This window comes from Mycothermus thermophilus (assembly GCF_041956435.1).
Source record: "Mycothermus thermophilus strain CBS 625.91 unplaced genomic scaffold VTJ04scaffold_3, whole genome shotgun sequence".
In the NCBI taxonomy this organism is placed as follows: Eukaryota; Fungi; Ascomycota; class Sordariomycetes; order Sordariales; family Chaetomiaceae; genus Mycothermus; species Mycothermus thermophilus.
The window spans coordinates 2902021-2922158 of NW_027191429.1; the positions used below are offsets into that span (position 1 = coordinate 2902021).

The window sequence follows — 20138 nt, forward strand, 5'->3', positions numbered from 1 at the left end:
AGAGAGAGAGAGAGAGAGAGAGAGAGAGAGAGAGTGTGTGTGTGTGTGTGTGTGTGTGCGTGTGCGTGTTCCATACCTCGTTATCGGGGGGTTGGGCAATACCCCGAAGACGATATGTGTGTCGGGACTGGAAAACAGGCAAAGAAAGAAACAGCAGATAATATATCTGCCATGAGCGTGAGGGCTTCGAGCATTTTGTCCTGGGTTGTCCGTTTCACACTGTCTGTCCGGGGTTTGTTTCTTTTGGTCTTACAAGACGAACATGGAAAGCAAACCTATTAATGCGTTGCTTGGGTCAGACGATTCAAAGCAACGAACGGAGCATTGCAACGGCGTTTTGGGGAAGAGGAAGGAAGAGGGCAGAATGGATTGGGTGCGGTGTTTAAAGGCTATATATCCTGTCTGGAGCATCGAACCTCGGTGTATATGGGAAGAAGGAGAGCGTTGGATTCTATTTTTTGGTGTTGGGATTGATTGTTGTGTATATACCACTGGATGAATAACGAAGCAATGTCTGATACCCTCATCAATTTTAATACTGATAGTCTCACAACCTCGGGTACCGTACCTACACCTTTCATGTTGAACATTAAAGACGTCCAACAAGGACAAGAACGTCGAAACCCCCGGCGGACCGTCATATGCATCATCATTATGATATCTCCAGATACACAACAAAGCTCGACAGAAAGTCATATACATTATCATCATACCTCAATATATACAATAAACACCGGACCGAGAGAAAGCCAATGACTGTCCCCCAACCCGCGCCCCTCTATCCCATATGCCTGACATGACTTGACCTGAGCCGACATGACAAAACATGACATGACATGACATGATGATGCTTCCCATCCCATCCCAGAGCCAAAGCAAACAAAAACAGCTTTTAGACCAAACAACCCAACCAAACAACCAAACCAAACAACCAACAAAGCAACCAAGAAAACAAAAATCACATCAGAATCATACACCCACCCCAACCAACCAACCCACCCAACATAAACACAAGAACCCCCTCCTGCCCATTCAGCAATCAGAACTCTTGATTGATCAAATCAAACCCCACCAACAAATAATAAAGAAAACGTCCCCCCCTTTCCCCCAAGATCCCGATCCCGCCTACAACGCCGACCCCGGCGGCGGCGGCGGCGGCGGCGGCAGCGGTTTCCCCTCTCTACTCCCGCTCCGTCTCCTCTGCTGCTCGCGCATCTGCCGCCTCTGCATCTCGAACCGCTTCCTCATGCGCTCATATTCCTCGACGCTCGTGCCTTCTTTGTTCATCTGCTGCATCTGCTGCATCTGCTGCTGCTGCTGTTGCTGAGGCTGCTGCGTCGTCGTCGTCGTCGTCGTCTTCTTCTTCTCCTCATCCTCGGTCTCCTTATCCGACGGATAAACTTTCCCCCCCGCCCAGGGTGTTCGAGACCGGCCGGGGGGGCTATGGCTCGCGTTCCTGCTCGCGTTTCCGCTTCCACCGCTGGTGTTGGCGTTGGAGCTGGAGTTGCCGGAAGTTCCGTAGGGTTTGGTGATGCTGGGTCCGTATCTCCTCTCCCGTTCCTCGGAATTCGAGTTTGAGTTTGAAGACGGGGTGGGGAAGGTATTCACCCTCCCGCGGGGTTTTTCCGGTAGCGCCAACCTCTTCTCAATATCGCTTCCGCTATCTTCGCCGTCGGTATCGCTGCTGTCCTCTTCCGCTTTCCTCCTCGTCTTTTTCCCACCACCGGGCAGGCTGGGCATGCTCTGCGCAAACCCGCCCGTCATGCCCAACAAAATCTCCCCGCTGCTGCGCACGTCGGGCGGGGGGTTCTGGTTGGAATCGCCCCGGACCAAGCCCAGGGTTTCCTCCTCGGTTGCGCCGCGGAGCTGCGGCGCGCCATAGCCGCGCGACGAGATCCCCCTGGACGTGGGCCGGCTGCTGCTCGCCGAGGCGTCGGTGAGGTGGCTGTTGGCGCGGTTGCGGCGGAACATGCTTTGGAAGGAAAACTGTCGTCTTGCCGAGTGCGGTTGCGGCGCGGGGGCGAGGGAGGTGGAAGGCCCCGCTTCGCTTTCGGTGCTGGAGCTGGAGAGGTTGCGTCCGTGGTTGTGGAACTGGACGCGGCGGGAGGATTCGCCGCCGCTGGTGCCTGGCGGGACGTAGTCGTATGTCGGATCGGAAGATTTCGGGACTGTCACGGAGGTGAGCTGGACGGGATGCATCGGGCTTTGGACGGTCGGGAGCTTGGATGCGACGGCGTCCTGATCCCGGACAAGCACGCTGCGCGCGCGCGAGCGGATAGAGCCGACAAGGTTGGAGAGAGCGGGGGAAATGGGGCGGTTGGCTTCGGCGAGCTCTTCCTCGGTTGGGATGTGCGACCATCCCAGCGGCGGATGGGGGGTCGGCGGGGCGAGGAAAGTTCCGCCGGCAACGCCAGCAGGTGTGGCGGTAACGGAGCGGTAGGTGCTGAAGGTGCCGGTGCGCCGCCGGCGGAGGCCGTCCCATTCGTACTTGACCTGGCCGTTTTCGCCGACCGGTTCCAGGCTCTCGGCGAGTTTCTCCTCGCGCAGGCGCCTCAGCTCCTCCAGTTCCATCTTCTCGCGGGCCGACGACAGGCGGCGGATGATGGCGGCGGTGCCGCGGATGGCATCAGCCTTGGGCTCGGTTTCGGGCTGCGGCTGTTCGGCGATGGTTTGGATCTGGTCCAGATCGCCGGCGAAGACGGCCGTGTCGGGCACGTCTTTGGCGGACTTGGAGAGCTGAAGCAAGACGACGCCAGAGCAAATGGTGAGGAAGCCATTGACAACGGTGATGATGGAGGTCGGGGTGCCCTTGAATCCGCGGAAGAGAATGGCGGAACTGATGATGGTGGTGCTAGTGAAGTAAACATAATATGTGGGCGTGACGAGGGCGGCGTTGAAGATATTGAGAGCTTTCTGAACCATTGTTAGCAGGGGGGAGGGGGACGGTAAACAAGAAACTGATGCCGGCAAATCTCACATTCAAATAAATAATCTCGGTCAGCAAGGTCGCGATCACGAAAGCCAACAGGACATAAAGAAACCACTGGTTGAACTGCGGCCTCCCACCGGCCTGGGCGATGATGGCAGCGCCCAAACCCTGGGTGGCCACGACGCTGAGACCGCCGACCCAGCTGCAGATGGAGATGTACACCAGCATGTTCTTGCTGCCATACTTGGGGCCCAACCAGAAGGCGGCAATGAAGGCGCCCACAATGACGACGCCGGTGTAGGTCAAAAATAGCGGATGCAGGACGAATGCCTGCATCTCCTCAATGTTCGCCACGGCCGAGGACGTGGGTGCGTTCAGGACGATGACGACGGAACCCACAATGCACAGAAAACAGGCCACCTTGCCAACCATGCTCAAGCGTTCCTTGAGAAAAATGGCCGACAGGATGGTGGTGATGACGACCGACAGCGCGCCGAGCGGGGTGACGAGGATGGCGTCGGTGAAGGCGTAGGCGGCAAAGTTGAGACCCTCGCCCAGGATCATGAGGATCATGCCCGCCCACCAGTAGGCGTTCTTGAGGTATCCGTAACCCTCGCCGGCTACCTCGTTGTACTTCTCGTTGGCCTTGAGCAGGCCAACCTTTTTCAGCACGAACGAGGTGCCAATGAAGGCGCCGGAGCCGACGGCCAGGCCGATGCCGATGGCCTTGAAGGCGGGCGGACGCTCACCAGCGCCGGCGACAGCACCGCCGGCCCGGGCATAGAGCTGGTGGGCATGGTCGAGAGAGGCTGCTATGCTGTCCATGGCAGCGGTAGTGGCAATGAGAAGGGTACTGGCCCGGCACGGCGAGGGGTTTAGTTAGGTGGCAGGCGCCGGGCGGTTGGAGAGGGTGGTGAGAGGCTGCGCGGGGACCAGCCGGCGCAGCAGCGAGGGAGTTGGAGACGGCGTCGTGAGGGTGGTGTGCCGCTTCATGAACTCATCGAGACCAAAAGTCTAGATGCCCAGACATGTGGTGATTTGGGACGGTTCACGACAACGCTGAGCGAAGACGGGTGTAGAGTTCGTCCTAGATTGAGCAATTGGCCTGCAAAATCCTGGTGAAGGACAGGCAGTGCTGGTAGCGAGAGTAACGAGGCTATGTTTCTTCTGGTGGACGGCTGGGTATTAGGGAAATGCGAAGTCTTCTGCACCGGCGGTGTGATTCTCGCTGTGCACAGTCTGGTCAGGGGATTCCACCGCCAGCAAGCAACTCGAGACAGCTGTCGTCCGAGGAGGATACAGACGATGTCAGAGTGCGAGGTCTGTCTGGTGGGCTGTCTGGGGGGATCTTTCTCGGTCCTGATGGTGTGGACAAGGTTTGGGGTCTGGGGATCTCGGTTGCTGCGCAGGAACAAAAGGGGCGCCGACTCCACCAAAACACAGAAACACCGGGGATGCAGGGATTGGCCGGACGTTCTCTGTAATTGTGAGCCGAGGGATGGGCTGTTTTCTAGGTAGCTTGGACAGATTTCCCAAAATCAACTCTGCAGAAATAATGATAGTTAAAAAATAAAACTGCAAGAAAAAGGAGAATGCCAAAGGTCAACCCCACCTGGGTCTCGAGAGAAGATCAACAGACAAAAAAGACGGAGGTGCAACCATTAGGTCTGGATGCGTGGGGGATGTTGACATCCATGGATGGAAGCTCGAGTTGGAAGGTTGCCGTGGCCAACGTCTGCATCTTGGCTTTGGCGTCGTCGGCGCCACAAACTCTTGTGGCCCCAGTAACCGGCTGCCCTAACCGATAGGACGACAGGGGTCTGATAGCCCCTGTCCCGTCTCCGCAGGCGCCCAGCTGAAACACACAGCCAGCAGCCTGGAACTGAACCTGTGGAACCCGACACTGACGCACAGGCGCAGACAACCTCGTAAAAAATTCCAACTCTGGCGGTTTGACAAAATCCTCAACCTCTTCAAATAACATGTTGTATGGTTAGCTTCGACCATGAAGTCATCTGCGAGTCCTGTCCTACACCAAAATAAGGCATCTTGGTCCTCATGACATAGCTTCTATACGTATTGTTGAAGTAACCTAGATGCAGATCAGCTGTCTGATAGTCTAGGTATTACCCACATATGTAGAGGTATACACATACGTTTGTCCAGACTTCCAGACGGCGCCAAGGCATCCAACACCAACCGCTTACTCACCAACACCTGTTGGTAAAACGGTCTCACGGCACCTCGAGCCGAGCTCGACATGTCATCGACATTGCTAAAACATACGCAGTGAACCAAGGTCCTCACCCGTTGTGATCGACGGCACGCGCCCGGGTAAAAGATTCTCGGAAAGTCAAACCCCCAGAAGGATCCGCGACCCAGGGGCCGGGGCTCAGCAGTTGGTGGTCTGCTGCCAGTTACACCATGTCGCATCTGGCGCCATTGTGACGTTGAATGTTCTTGAGATGCCAGGTCGCGCGTGAGGCTGTAGTAGTGGTTAAGCTTTGCGAATGTGACTACAATGTATAGACCTAAAAGTCAAGCTTTGCTATGCACTCATAACATCATAACTTGCCCGCTCCCAGCCTAATTCAAACGGCGCTCTACTCCGCCTTGAGCATCACCATCACCATCACCGTCGGGCTGCCTCAAGGAAACCCCCAACCCGCAAACCTTTCTCGCTCTGCCCATGATCGACGAGCATCGTCCGATGAATGCTGGCGGCGCCACGTGCACAAGATGGTTGGAGACGGAAGATCTTACCGCCCCGTTTTAAGGAGGCGCGTCGATCCCGTCCCATTTTTCTCCGTAGTGCGGCGCGCTTGTGCCTGAAACGGCCGCGGGGTTAGTTCAGCGGGAGCTTGGAGCCGAGCGTTGCGTGCGTCTCCCGGCTTGACCGGGGTTGCCAACGGGCGTTCTCTGCAATGGATGACGTCGACGTCTTCAACAAGGCGTTGAGCATCATCGTTATGCGATCATGTGTGGTAGTCGGGAGAGGTACCCAGCCCGACACAATGACTTTGTTCAGTCGGGCTTGATGAGATGCATGAACGGCTCCGGTGGGATGGGAATGCTGTCATGAAAATAGCTCCGAAGAAATCGGGAAAACAAGTTCATTCATTCTATAATCCATTCTATAATCTCTCCACCTGTCTGCTTCAACCATCTTGACCTCTCCGGCTGGACAAGATCACAGTGAAATCTTCCCCTACAAAACCTGTGTGTATGGAACGCCTGAGATGGCATCTCCTCACCACGGCAGCTCGACCCCATTCCAGGTCACGAACCGACCCGAGTTCTCATAGGTCAAGTCATCAATCTAAGAGAGAGAGCATCCCTGGTCAGCTCTGTACATCCGAGGATAAAAGCGTACTTGCACAATGGCATAGAGAAACATACCTGCTTAACCACTCCCTCAATACTCTCCTCCACACTCACCGGCGGCTCCGGAGCCCCCAACTCATCCGCCAGATCCTGCCCCATATCCGTCTTGACCCATCTGCATTTCCAATTGTCAGCCCTGAATAACCAAGCAAACACCACCCCGATGTATTTCTCCCCATCCCCCTCCCCCCGTCCCAAGTATGAAAACAAAGGTAAACAAGCAGAGATGGAAATCATAACTTACCCAGGATGAACCGCCGCCACCGCCAACCTCCCCTGCAACTCCTTCCCCGCCATCTTGACAAAATAATTCGCCGCCGCCTTGCTCATCCCATACCCCGTCACCGCGGGTAAAAACTCTGTCTCCAACCCGCCGATGCTCCCCACGGAGCTGCTCATCAGTACGAACTTTTTCACCCTCTTCCCCTTCCCTCCCTCCTCCTCACCATTACCGTCCGAGGGTTTCAGCAGAGGCCAAACCCCGCGCAACACCCCCATTACCCCGCCCGCGACGTTCACCTCCCAATCCCGCCTCGCGCGCTCGGCAAGATCCCCGCTCAACACCCCGCCGAAGCCCGTTTTGGTGCCGGCATTGGCGATGACCACGTCCACCGAAGCGATGGTGTGTTCGTCCCGTAGGCGCGAGACGAGGGTGTCGAGCGACGAAGAGGAGGTGACGTCCAGCTGGAAGGGGATCAGCCGGCTGGTGGGGTGGGTTTTTTCGTTGAGGACCGCAAAAGGGTTGGGGTCGAGAGAGCGCGCGGTGGCGATGACGGTGGTGTGTGGGCGCGTGAGGAGGTGCGCGGTTATGGCGAGGCCGATGCCTTGGGGGGAGGTTGTTAATTGAGGTTGGTTGTCTCGGTAGGGAGTTGGTTGGGTTGGTTGGGTTGTTTGGATGGTTGGGGATTGCGAAATATGAGTAGAAGTGGAGTTGGGGATAAGCTGGGGAAAAAGATGATGAATGGAAGAAAGGATCGCGGGGTGAATGGGAAATGTGATCTAGGAGAGAGGTGGTTGACGGGAGAGAGACTGATGAAGACAGTAGCCAGAACGAAGGGGAGAAGAGGATCAGAGTAAAAGTGGTGAGCAGAAAGGCGAGAATACCATCGACCTCGCTCGAGATCATGAGATCAAAGTGCAACACTTACCCCTATTAGCGCCCGTGATGAGGTAGACTGTGTTCTCCGACATGTTGCTCCAACGAGTATTAACTCAGGTAGGGAATTCGAAGGAAAGGCGGCGAGATGATGCGTCAACGGAGCAATTCGACAGATGGTTCAAGTTCCAGGAGTAAAAACTTCAGCTCTGTGCAGTTTTTACACAAGACCATAAAAATGAAGCCTGGAGAGAAGGGAGAAGATGACCTGGCTAAGAGAGGATGGGAAAGACCCTTAAAATACTTTTTTGTCCACCCAACAGCGACGTCACTCTCAAGCTGCCATCTATAAACTCAAAAAGGACCTTGCATGAACCGGTGAAAAATGCGTGGTGACAAATATGACGAAATGGATAGTAAACGTTACTCGGCCTTTTCTGTGGGTGACCTCGGGAGGGGTTGAACGTGATTAGTATTGGGCGTGATTAGTGTTGGGTGGGCGGTTGCCCGGGTTGTGTCTGGGCTTGTTGATACCCCTGAATGGCCCAAACATAGGATGGCGACTCGCTGGACTCGTGTTCCTGGACTGAGAGATTGAACTGGAGTCGTCACGAGAAGAAAACCTACTTCATGGAGAAGGGTGGCAAGCAGCGTGAAACCAGGGTACATGTGGTTTCTCTGTCTTTCGATGACTCCGAGGCCCTCAACTCGGCATTTGCCTCCACGACTCGCGGAACACTAAACACCTGCAGAGGTTTAAGCCGCAAACAGATCATATGCATCATAGGATTCGATCGCAAGACCCCGATGCATCGAAATAAAACGATACTCCATAACAGCAGCTACCTGAATTTTATCGCTGGCCCGTGGTATTCCCAATGCCCGATCCCAAACGCCCACCGATATATACCAAAACCAGCCCAATGCCACCCTCAATCAACACCACAAAACCTCTCCCTCAAGCCTTCACAACCCACCCAGCATTCACCATAAAATCAAAAATCCTCCCTCCCTTCTGCGAATCCAGCCTACAAATCTCCTTGGCCTGCTTCTTTTTGAGACTCCCATCTCCCTTCACCGCTTCCTTCAGGATCTGCTCTTTGATCATCAAATATGGCTTGGGCTGCAACCGCAGCGTCTCGCACAGCTTCACCTCCTCCGGCGTCAAGAGGTGCAAATCCGGCGCATTATCCTGCGTAAGCACCAGGGGTTGTACCCCTGGAATTGGCGGCGGCACGTACTGGTGCTTGGCAGGCGTCGGGCCGGTGCCGTTGGCAACAACGACGGTACCGTTTGGTTGCTCAGTCTTGATGACGGTCTCAGCCTTGACCACGCCGTCCGGGCCGGCGGATGGCCGGAATTGGGGAGGAAGCTCTGGGGCAACCAGCAGCGCGGCGCCACTCGGGGGTTCGGGAGGTTGCTGCTGTTTGCTACGCTGGCTGGTGGCAAGCCGTTCGCGGTCCATGGATCCGAGAGGAGTGAATTTCTGCGCGCGCAGAACTTTTTCTTGCTCGTACTTCTCGCCACTGCGCAGGTCGCCGATGCCATGGCGGCGCCATTCCTGTAGTTGGTAGATGGCCTGGCGGAGGTTCAGCTCGTCGATGAGGCCCTGGCAGAACTGCTCAAAGTCGACGCGATTCATCATGCGCGCAAAAGGCTTCGCCTTGTTAAGGAGATCGCGCTCCTCCTTGGATCGTTTCTTCTCAATCTTAGTGTTCTCACGGTAGTCGAGGAGGTTGTGCTCGAAGATGACCTTCTTGCGTTCGGCACGCTGGGTCAAGCGGTTATTGTAGATGTCCATGACGGTGAGCTTGAGCTCCATTTCCGGTTCGAGCTCGCCGGTCCGCGGGTTGATACCATCGCCGGGGTCGAACTGCATGAGCTGCACCGCCTCTTCCGCTTCGTTTGCATACTCCGTCTCGAATTCTAGACGACCGGGCATGTAACCCTGGATCTCGTGGCAGGCTGGTACGCTGGCCGTCGGTTTCGTCTTGGGCTGCAGGGCGGGGGCGTTCTTTGCGGCCTCGCGGCGCTCCTCAATCCTGCGCTTCTTCCGGGCCTGGAATTCTTCTCTAGAGATTTCGTTGGCCAGCTCCATGTCGTTGGGGCTGCATCGTTCGGGAAGCGGGAAGTTGGGAGACTCGACATAGACCTTGAGGTAGTGGTCGCGGACTTCATCCTTGGTGCGGTAGCCGCCGATGTGGTCGGCGATGTCGGCCCATGAGCCCAGGCCATAGATTTCGGCACCTTCCAGGAGCAAGAGTTCCTCATCGGCGCCCCAATCCCGGTCGAAGATGGGGAAGGAGTTTTGTTCGATGACGCGGTAGGGGTGGGTGGCAGGTTGGTGGGCATTGCTCGAGGCGCCATTGGCAAAACATGGCACACAGAGGTCGTAGTCGTTGCAGGCGCTGTGAGCACATCGTATCCGGACCTGTTGGCGGCCATGTTAGCACTGAATCGCGAGCGGGAAGCTTGGGCGCCTTGCAACGGGCGCCAAGATGCGATGACAAAGAAAAACAGAAACCGGGGCAAAAAACTCACAGTCGATGTAATATCTGCTGAGCACACATCGCAGACATATTTTACGCCGCCCTCACCACCCCTCGCGGCGATCTTCTTGCGGATGACACCCATATTGGCGGCGGCGCGCTGGAGTCGGAAGTGGAGAGGTCACGGTGACAGGGGTACTGCAGGAGGGCGCGGCGGTCTCGCGTGGTGCAAGATGCCAGCCTTCCGGGCAGGAAAATGTGGGAGAAAGCGGGTTGTGAGGTTGCGCGACGGATCGCAAGTGTAATGCGACGCGTATTTTGATGAAATTTGATGGGAAAAGCGATGGGAGTTGATGGATTCGCTGATGAGGGCGCGCTGATGCGATGGTTGCAGGTTGGTTGAGCTTTCCAGGGGCTTCGCCAATCGAAGCTGACAGCGTTGGGTCGGTTGACCGTGGACAGCCGGTTCCAGGCGGCTACGAATTCTGCCGGGCGGTCAGCCACGTGCTTTACGATACGATGCGTACCAAACCGTAACGGCCCCACCAGTTCCGTACCCCAGATTTCTGGGGCTGGCTGGGGCAAAGAGCGGCGGACTGAGCACGTGACAACGGTGACAACTGACAACCATGGCCCCTCGATGGGCAAATGTCAAGTTTGGGCAACACCATGAATCTGCGCATCCATGTCGTAAGGATTACAGATTAGGTAGAAATAGTATTATTATTCTTGGGATTTTCTAGACTCCTTGCTATCTTCTTTTATACTTTTTGGAGATGCGTCAGAAGCCCTCCTTTTCGTAATGATGTCACAAGCTCTCGCCTGCTGCACATTGGTGTTTTAGCTCAGGAATCGCATCGTCGGTACCTCCTTCATTTGCATTGTCTTGAGAAGGATGACATTCATATGAGGCTGCCGGTCCAAACCATCAACGGCTGCTTCTCAACCTCTGCAGCACCAAATACCTACCCAAAGGCATCCACAAACCCCGCCTTGAGCTGCAAACATTTGACCCAATTGTAGAGTCTCATTCCCGGTCATCTGTGTGAGGTGTTTTGGGTATAAGTTATCTCCCCCCGCCTGCCTTCCATCTCGACTTCGCCATCGTCCGATTTTACTTCGAGTATTTATTTTTGGTTTCCGGAATCACCAAGGCCAAACATCCATCCATTGCTCCGTTACTCCCCTCGTCCATCAAGATGCCCGACAACGTACTCGACGACATCTCCCACCGCCGCTACAACCCGCTGACCGGCACTTGGCTGATGGTGTCACCTCACCGTACCAAGCGCCCCTGGCAGTAGGTGACATCTTGTCATCCTGTACTCATCACGTCACCCCTCCTCTAACGCAAAGACAAGAGGCCAGCAGGAGGCACCCTTCAAGGGCGACTTGCCTGAGTACGACCCGAAAGTTCGTTCATACTTTCTCTCCCGCACTACCCGTAAACCGCACACATTCCCCTAACTGACAACTACAGTGCTACCTCTGCCCCAACAATCAGCGTGCCCAGGGCGACCACAACCCACCCTACACCAGCACCTTTGTCTTCGTCAATGATTACAGCGCCGTCAAGTCGGAGCAGCAGCCCTACGATCCCCCCTCTCCAGACTCGGACAACCTCGCCGCCCGCCTCCTCCGAGCCGAAGCAGTCACAGGACGATGCTACGTCCTGACCTTCTCGCCCAAACACAACCTCACCCTGGCTGACATGTCCGCCGCCGACATCCTCCCGGTCATCGAAACCTGGACGCGTATCTACGCCGCGCACATGTCCGCCTCTCACCCCCTGCGCGTGCAGGCGGACCAAGCGCTAGCGACCATCCCCGCAAACCCTGACAACAAGCTTGCCCTGGCGGGACACGAGAAGCAGCAGCTGCGGTACATGCAGATTTTCGAAAACAAGGGCGCCGCCATGGGCTGCTCCAACCCGCATCCGCATTGCCAGATTTGGACCACGAGTTCGTTGCCCGAGGAGCCAGCGTGGGAGTTGGCGCAAATGGGCAAGTACCGGCACGAGAATGGGGGCGCACATTTGTTGGAGGATTATGTCAAGGTGGAGCTGGAGAAAAAGGAGAGGGTGATCTGGCAAAATGACGGGTTCCTGGTGGTCTGTCCGTGGTGGGCGATCTGGCCGTTTGAGGTGTTGGTCATTGCCAAACGGCATGTGAGGGCGTTGGTGGATTTGAGTGGCCAGGAGAGGGAGTGGTTGGCGGAGACGCTGCAGGAGGTGACCAGGAGGTTTGATAACTTGTTTGAAACGAGTTTTCCGTACAGTGAGTTCCCCCTCTGGTGTTTTCGGTGGCTAAGACTGTTGCTGATGAGGGTTTTAGGCTCTGGTATTCATCAGGCACCTATTGACTGCTCTGTGGAGGAGGCTGAGACGAGTTGGTTTCATATGCATTTCTACCCTCCGCTGCTCCGGTCCGCGACGGTGCGGAAGTTCCTCGTTGGGTTTGAGCTCCTGGCTGAACCACAGCGGGATATCACCCCAGAGCAGGCCGCGGAGAGACTGAGGAAGTGTGGAGGAGAGTTATATCGTAACCTGCTCAACTGAAGGCGAGAAGATTGAAGGACAAGGCACGACTAGTTCTCTTTATTGATCAAAGAGCAAGACTCCTCCACTTCCATCAGCTATTAGCTTCTTTGAAGTCACTCAATCCTAGGTACATTCAGAGAATGACTTTTAACGAATCTGGATGAGACAGGCCAAGCTGATGAGATGCATAGACTGGAGGATGGAGATGATAACTCCGACATCCATCATCCACCTTCCCCAAACCCACCTCCTCCCAACCAGTTCACCATCTATCAGGTGTAAATATATCTGTGCAAGCCCAAAATACCCGGACAGGATCACCTTCCTCGACATCCAGTTCACCGTAGTGTCCCTTATTTTTCTCCGCAAGATTTTGGAACACGGTCTCCTTCAGCGAGTCCTCCCAGGTCTTGTTATAATCATTCTTTGGGACAAATGCAACGGCCCACATTCTCGTCGGTCTGCATTCAAGCACCGGCTTTCCGACGGAGCACTTGAAGCCATCTTTCTGGACAGCGCTGGCAAAAGTCGCGCCGTCATACTCTCTGCCGGCAGTTTTCAACTCGATGCAAGCACCAATACCTCCTTCCGGGTGGTAGTATAGATCAACCTTCTCGCGGGTGGCCTTGGTTGGATCTACGACGGGGCGTTCCACATAGACCCTTTTCTCGCGTTCGACAAATGCGTTGATGCCTTGGTATCCGCGGATGCCCTCAATGTGGACGGCGAGTTCAACCTGGAGCCAGGCCTCCCAGCCGCCTTGGAGCCTGATCACCTCCCGAACGTACTGTCGCTTCGTAGACAGCCAGCTGCGGAGAATCTGTTCGACATGAAGGACGTCCGGTGGCAGATCCTTTAGAATCTTGCCACGCATGGTGACCGGGGCGTCCAGGAGGCGCGGTACGTTATCCTTATTCATGTTGGAGATCCGACCTGTGATGTGGTGCTGAATATGCCAAATCATTAGCAAATGGAGCTCATCACACATGTATTAGAACTGCGGAAGATAGCTCCATGGGAGCAGGAACGAGAGGGACACAGGCTAAGGAATGTGCTGATACTCAGACTCACCTTAGAGCCGGTAGTCTCAATTGGATATCCGGTAGCAGGCCGAGATATTGGGAGTGACGAACGGGAAAAGCGGTGAGGAAGTCAACGAAAAGAAAACAAGATATCGACGCCAATGGGCGAGAGCTTCAGCGGTTGTAGGAAGACCTCAAAGATTGATGAGGCACAGTTCATCGTCTCGAGGATTGTGAAAGCAGGTAAGAAGCTCGATATATCAACTCAACCGGACCATCTGACGGCGCCCATTCCCCTTCAATGCCAATGCAACCGGCCACTCAACACACAAGTTCCTTCATCGCCGTCCATCTCCAGCTCGTTAGCGTGACGTGACATATCTCAGCTGCATCCAATTCTTTGGACTTATCCATCTTGGTCGATGAGCATGAACAAGACACTTTTTAGATATCACCCTTTCTGTTCTTGGTGGTGAGAATGGCCCGGAGAGTGCTTCCAGACCCGAGACATTTGTCCCACGGACTGAAGAGGATGCCGGTTCGGTGGACGGGCGTCGATCTAGAAACGAAGTGAAAGATCTTCTTGATCGATCACTCGCTAACCAGCTATCTATCAGTGATAAAGTGACATGGACAGCTTCCTTCAACACCTGATTCACAGATGAACGGGACGTTGAACGTGGCGTGTGACAACTTGACATGGAGGAGTTACTCCGCAGCTGCGAGAGTTTCCTTCAGACCTACCCCGGGGTGTGGAACTTTAATTCGATCGAAGATCGATAGTTTCATGCCGTCAGCAACTCCGGCGATGGGAGTGTTGGCGTTGTGGAGCATGTCCTTGAACCCGGTGGAGACCTCGAACTTTATCCTTCTCCCTGTCAGCGCGTCAAGACACCATCTACCTACGTAACAGGCGGTCAATCTGTGTTAATTCCCACAAGGAGCGTGCCGGACATGAGCCGGAGACACTTGGGGGACGTACCGACGGGCTGTGATCATGCGTCAACCGAGAGGTCAATGGGTTTGTCAGCTAGAGACAATACGGAGTAGTCGCAAGCTTCAACTCCGGATCGGGGTTTGACAGGAAACGTGGAGTTCACCCTGGCTGTGGTCAATTGGGCTGAATCACCCCGGCAGTTCATACATTGTTTTTGTGCCTGTGGAGAAGATCCCCGGGAAGTTCGGGGTGTTCGGTCGGTGGTGGCTGACCAGCCCCGACTCCTGGGCGGCTACGGAAGATTCAAAGTCATCAACTCCGCAACGTGGCGGCGGGAACTGGACGTCCACGACCAAGGCAGGCATCCGCCGGCAGGGCTAGGGGCCGGCCCGGGGCCGAGACCGGATCCACGGCGCCACGCCGGCAAGGTGACACTAATACTAGTGTACAGGGTAGTTTGCTTCTGTTTAAGATGCGCTAGGAGGAACAGGCATGATAGAGGGGACATGGGTCTACATAGGTCTAGGGTTGACTTTTCAGCTCTCCACCATCACCAGCTTTCATTGACAACCATCCCCAAAACAACATAACCAATTTCAGTTGTTCTCCATTGAGGCCTCAGTTTGGCGTTCTTGACAGGACGACAGGATGCTCTTCAGCACTGCACAATATCCAACCTCCATGTGGCAGCTATTCCCAATACAAACCAATAGTACCAGCTACATCAGCCGGAACAGTTACTATTTGCAATCCATGACTCAACCCACCATTCAGATGAAGTTGGAGAACCTTCAACGCGGTCAGATGAGTCGCTTTAGATGGTGTCCCTAGGGTCGAAGGCCATGATATCGTGACCTATTGGTTTGGGCGATGCGATACAGGATGCTTCTTCGTGAAACTATTCACAAAATTGGTCGTCACCGACCTGCTCCAGCGCCTCCTGTCCTCACCGACAATGTCTACTCCTGCCTCCGCGAACCCCAGTTCTTCGACGCCAACATGACAGCTGCGAAGGGCCTCAGCCAGTCCTGCAGCAAGGGGGTTTGAATTCCATTCCTCTCTTCCAGGTCGCCCCTGGGGTCCGGACGACGTCGAGGAAAGGCATAAATAATGGACCAACACTCGCTGCTGTGACAGGTCTCAACCACCAACATCCCATCTCTCTACGCAGCGCACGCTTGTCTTCACTCTGGTCCCCTCATCCCATCAACTTCCAATTCATTCTCTCGAGACACACTTGTTTCTCAACTTCAACAATGGGCCACGGAATTTCGAAGCACATTGAGGCCTTTGACAGCCACAAAGAAAATCAGCAAACGGCCGAAGATGCTCTCCTCTCGTTACAGGCCATGGCCGAGGTGAAGGCGAAGGCTTTCTATGACGAAATCGTCTCCGACACGGCCAGTTCTGGAGCCAAGCTGTTGCCGGTTGACAAGGTCACGGCCAAGGATTACTCGACACACTGCAACTTCATGACGACGCTGTATGGAGACCCGCCGGTGGATGACGAGGGTAAACCCAAGCCTTACAACACGGAGTCGTTGGACGGCGCCAAGAAATGTACCGACGAGATCAAGAAAGCGGTTGGATCCTTTATCAAGGGCGATCTGGTCAGTTCATTAATAAGACCTTTCATAGGTAATGTTTGCTCCCGGAAGGACCTTCGCTAACACTCGGGTGTCTCAGGTGGAGGGCATAGGAGCAACAATCAGCTTTGCGCTCCAGAGGCTCATCAGCTCTGTTTCCAACAACCAGAGTGAGCGCAAGGGGTATGTGATCGCAGTCGGCCCTCTGGGTGGTGTCTGTAAGTATATCTGTTTCTTACAAGTCCGTTTGATTGTAGCAGAGTCATTCAGTTAACTAGGTAACCAAATCATACTAATTACCATGACTCAGATCGAGTGGACTACCTCTTGTTCATGTACAAGTTTCAGTCCGCGGGCATCACGAAAGTATGCCGGGAGGTGCTGCTGCAATGCTGGGTCGTCTCGTCTGTCAAGACAGACGCGTTGGACACCAACACGATCAACGTCATCCTGCAGCAGGGCTATGAGCAGAAACCAGGCGAGAATGATACCGACTTTACCGCACGTCTTGCGAAGCTCAAGGCCCAGGTTCTCACTGAGATAACGAACGAGGCGATGCGAAAGGCGGCTCTCAACAAGATTGAGGTTGGAATGGGGCCTGCAATGGTGCCTGGAATGGCCCCTGGAATGACCCCTGGAATGGGTGGCGTGAATGGCATGCATGCCATCACTATGTAGATTCGTGGGCTTCTCCATCTCCATATGCCGGGAGCAGACTCTCCCTAAGCAACGGAGCCATTGCACATGAAACGGCCTCCGGGAAGCCGGGGTTTTCTTTCACTTCTCAATCAGGTAATTAATTACCTGAGGCGTGTTTCATAGGTGTCGACGTTGGTAGTTTTAATCTCGAGCTGTCATGGCTTTGGCGACCTGATGTCAAGTAATATGAGAAAAAACCATATGCTCAATCCAATCAAGCCTTAATTGTCTGAATGGCACAGCTGGCCACGTACAGGTCGCAAACAACGTGTCCGGGTATTCTATAGGTGGCCTGTCGGCACGGGATAATTACTCCGTAGCTTCACCCTCATCACTCCTCTTCCACTTCCCGGATTTAGCTGAACAGACTTCAATCCTTTGTGATTTATTCGATCCAACTGGGTCCTCGGCATTCTCGACGTGTTAGTTCTTCTCCTTGACAGCTGAACCGCCTATCGAAGGTGTTTGAAGAATCTGGTGGGTGCATGATCGATTGGGGACATGAATGACGAAAGAGAAAAAACCAACTGGCCATAGGGCCCGATGACCCTGCTGAAACAGAGAAATCAAGTGTTATGCAGGTCAATTGAGCTAAATCCCGAGTGTGGAAGAAGGAGGAGGAAAGGGCTAAGCCCTCCCAAGGAGCCGGCCAACAACATATCCACCAAACCGGCTTTTACTTGACCCTTCCGCTGGCCACCCTATCTATGTCAATGGACTTCCGATCTCCAAGCAGTAACAAGCCAATGATGAAAGAAATGGAACATGTGAGGCGAAAAGCGAATCCGTTAATGGTGCTACTGGCCCTCTATAGCATCCCCGACGTGTAATAACAAAACAAAACATCAAGCTGAGGACCCATCACCACACCCCAAAGTACCAACAATCCTTGGACCCTCTAGGACAAGACCAAAGCTGGTAGTGAAGTTTGCTGGCTTTCATTTCATGATCCCATCGAATCGGTCTCTCATTATCATATACACGAATCTTACAATCTGGCTGCTATCTTAACAAGAGTCATCATCTCTTCGCCACATGTCCTGTTACTCCATGTCCCCATCATAATATGCACTGATACACCCCCATCCACACAGCCAAACAAACTCACATCAACTCCAACAAACCCCAGAGGAACATATGCAACCAACTGACACTCATAACATGACAAAATCATCATCATCATGCCTCTCATCCATCACATCATATGAGACGAATAGACAAAAGAAAAATCATATCTCATCATACCCATCATCATCCTCCCACCCTCCATTCCCATGATACCCACCGGCACCATTCCCAAACCCATTCCCCGCAAACCCTCCGTGGTCCTCACCCTCATCTTCAAACCCGTCCCCATCCATCATCTCCAACTCCTCCACCTCCACCTTGGTCCCCAACGCCTCCCTCCCCTGGCGAATCATGCTCAACAGCTTAGCATTCAACACATCCACCTTCTCCTCGGCATCCATCTCCTCCTCCAACCGCCTCTGCGCCAGCTTTCTCGCCTCAGCGTCCAGCCGCGGGCTCGCTTCAATCACCTCCTCCGGCCGCGGCAACCCAAGCGCCGCAGACGGGGGAGCAGCATGCAACGACAAGCGGGACCGCGAGGTGGAGGAGTGCCCTCTCTTATGCCCCAGTTTGGTGGGGGAGATGGGACGGAGGGATTTGCCGATATTCGACGGCGTGGGGCTCAGAGAAATCCCGCCGCCCAGGCTGTGGCGCGAGGTAGGCAAGCGGCCGGGCCGGCCGGAGCCTGAGACGGAGCCGGAAAGGGATTGCCGGCTGGCCGGGCGAGAGAGGGATTGTCTGCTTGACGGGCGCGAGGCGAGCGAGGAGGATTTGAGCGGGGCGGCGGAGGGGCTGGTGCGGCCTGCCGCTGCTGCGGCTGCTGCGGAGGTCGGGGTGGGGAGGGCGAAGGGATTGGGGTTGTAGCTTTGCTGTTGCTGAGGAGGGTGAGTGGGCGATGACCCGACAGCTACGGGGATGCGGCTGGGCGTGGAGCGGAGACCGGCTGCCGAAGCGCGCGGGGAGGCGAAGCTTGCTGGTTCGCGGGCAGAGGGCGGTGAGCCGGCGAGTGAGGAGGTCGTGGTGGTGTGTTGGGAAATGCGGAGTGACGGACGGGTCATGCCGCGCGTCAGAGTCGCCGCGCTGCCTGCGAACCGTGGAGATGGCGCGGAGATGCGGCGATGGGAGCTCACGCCGACTTGGGAGTAGTAGCCGGTGCGAGGGCGGATCAGACCGCTGGGCCGGGCAGCCGCGGCTTTGACCTCAGTGGCGAACCGGCGCGGTTGCGGCTGGGGCTGTGGATCGCTCGGCTCCTCGTCGTCGACCACCACCCAGTTTCGTAGCTCGTCGTTGTTGGCGCTGACTTGCCTGCGTTTGACGGCGGGTTGGGGAGTTGGTTCGGAAGAGCCGAGCTCGCCGTAGTATTGCGGGGATGATGGACTCTCTGTCGGCAGCTGGGGGAAATACCCTGGCATATGTATCGCCGGGGAGTCGTCTTCGGGCTGCTGCGGCAGTGGTGACTCGTGTTCGGCGAGGTCTTCCTTGCTGGGAGTCTCGGTCACGGTGGTGCCGTCGGAGCGGTATGCCTGGCCGCCTCCTGCGCGGAAGCCCTTGAACGCGCCCGTCTTGCAAAACTCCCATACCTTGCCCACCATGTCGCCCAATGTCTGGAGGCTGAAGAGACTCCACGGAATCAGCGGTGGTGCCGCGGGAGCCGTGGTTGGGCCGGTGGGAGGTGACGTCCCCAGTGGCGGAGACTCGGCCATGTCTGTCTTCGGACCCAAGGCTCGCCGGTAGTCGACGTCCGAGTATACGCTGTCGTCCAAGATTCCATTCACCGTTTCGGTCGGTGCCGCCGCCGGGTTGGTGCTGATCTGCCCGGCCAGCGTATACCGGAATTCCTTGGCCCTCTCATCATGCGCCTCACGCGCGCCATCCATATTCATGTTCCAATCTTGGGGGGTCGACTCTCGCGTCGGTCGTTTGCGCTTAGCAGTGCCCATATACTGCGGGGTGGTCCCCATCGATATATCGGAAAACAGACTTCCTGTCGACTTTGCGAGGTTGTAGCTGGACCCGGAGCCGGTGGGGGACGGTGGAGGCCGGAAGATGTTGGCATGCAGCGGTTGGTGGCCGGCGCCGATCCCGGTGTCGAAGATGCCCTGAGGGGCCTGGAACTGCGGCGCAAACGACATGGTGGATGGCTGCTGTCGTCTGTTGATCCGATGTCGACGTTGATATCAATGCGCACGAGGCGGAATGACCGAGCAGTGCACTCGGGCCACGCCGGGGCAAGCTGCGAATCCCAAGTCTTCGCGCTATGCAGACCCGTAGAGTCGATGTGAGGACGTCTGGTCGTTGGTAGATTTGCGAAAAGAAGCGCGCAAGCAATGTATTCCTGGTCGAGCTTGCGTTTCTCGTCGGACAGTGACCGGAGGACTTGGAGGGATTC

The 20138-nt window shown here is 55.4% G+C and overlaps 7 protein-coding genes across 7 annotated transcripts; 2 read left to right on the top strand and 5 right to left on the bottom strand.

Annotated features, from left to right (window-relative positions):
• Window positions 1-1125: 1125 nt before the first annotated feature.
• On the bottom strand, window positions 1126-3754 carry VTJ04DRAFT_5198 (uncharacterized protein; the record flags this gene model as incomplete). Its single annotated transcript, XM_069363287.1, has 2 exons — window positions 1126-2913; window positions 2978-3754. The coding sequence occupies 2 exons, from the start codon at window positions 3752-3754 to the stop codon at window positions 1126-1128; spliced, it is 2565 nt and encodes an 854-aa protein (XP_069220149.1).
• A 2425-nt stretch (window positions 3755-6179) lies between these two features.
• Window positions 6180-7504, bottom strand: VTJ04DRAFT_5199 (uncharacterized protein; the record flags this gene model as incomplete). The annotated part of the gene is made up of 4 exons (XM_069363288.1): window positions 6180-6248; window positions 6329-6428; window positions 6558-7137; window positions 7462-7504. 4 exons carry the CDS (start codon window positions 7502-7504, stop codon window positions 6180-6182), a joined length of 792 nt encoding a protein of 263 aa, XP_069220150.1.
• Window positions 7505-8367: 863 nt separating this feature from the next.
• On the bottom strand, window positions 8368-10043 carry VTJ04DRAFT_5200 (uncharacterized protein; the record flags this gene model as incomplete). Its single annotated transcript, XM_069363291.1, has 2 exons — window positions 8368-9840; window positions 9951-10043. The coding sequence occupies 2 exons, from the start codon at window positions 10041-10043 to the stop codon at window positions 8368-8370; spliced, it is 1566 nt and encodes a 521-aa protein (XP_069220151.1).
• A 1054-nt stretch (window positions 10044-11097) lies between these two features.
• On the top strand, window positions 11098-12455 carry VTJ04DRAFT_5201 (uncharacterized protein; the record flags this gene model as incomplete). The annotated part of the gene is made up of 4 exons (XM_069363292.1): window positions 11098-11198; window positions 11260-11311; window positions 11379-12174; window positions 12232-12455. 4 exons carry the CDS (start codon window positions 11098-11100, stop codon window positions 12453-12455), a joined length of 1173 nt encoding a protein of 390 aa, XP_069220152.1.
• A 129-nt stretch (window positions 12456-12584) lies between these two features.
• On the bottom strand, window positions 12585-13356 carry VTJ04DRAFT_5202 (uncharacterized protein; the record flags this gene model as incomplete). Its single annotated transcript, XM_069363293.1, has 2 exons — window positions 12585-12706; window positions 12759-13356. The coding sequence occupies 2 exons, from the start codon at window positions 13354-13356 to the stop codon at window positions 12585-12587; spliced, it is 720 nt and encodes a 239-aa protein (XP_069220153.1).
• A 2296-nt stretch (window positions 13357-15652) lies between these two features.
• VTJ04DRAFT_5203 (uncharacterized protein) lies at window positions 15653-16660 on the top strand (the record flags this gene model as incomplete). The annotated part of the gene is made up of 3 exons (XM_069363294.1): window positions 15653-16006; window positions 16083-16200; window positions 16293-16660. The coding sequence occupies 3 exons, from the start codon at window positions 15653-15655 to the stop codon at window positions 16658-16660; spliced, it is 840 nt and encodes a 279-aa protein (XP_069220154.1).
• Window positions 16661-17910: 1250 nt separating this feature from the next.
• VTJ04DRAFT_5204 (uncharacterized protein) lies at window positions 17911-19881 on the bottom strand (the record flags this gene model as incomplete). Its single annotated transcript, XM_069363295.1, has 1 exon — window positions 17911-19881. One exon carries the CDS (start codon window positions 19879-19881, stop codon window positions 17911-17913), a length of 1971 nt encoding a protein of 656 aa, XP_069220155.1.
• Between the last annotated feature and the right edge of the window lie 257 nt (window positions 19882-20138).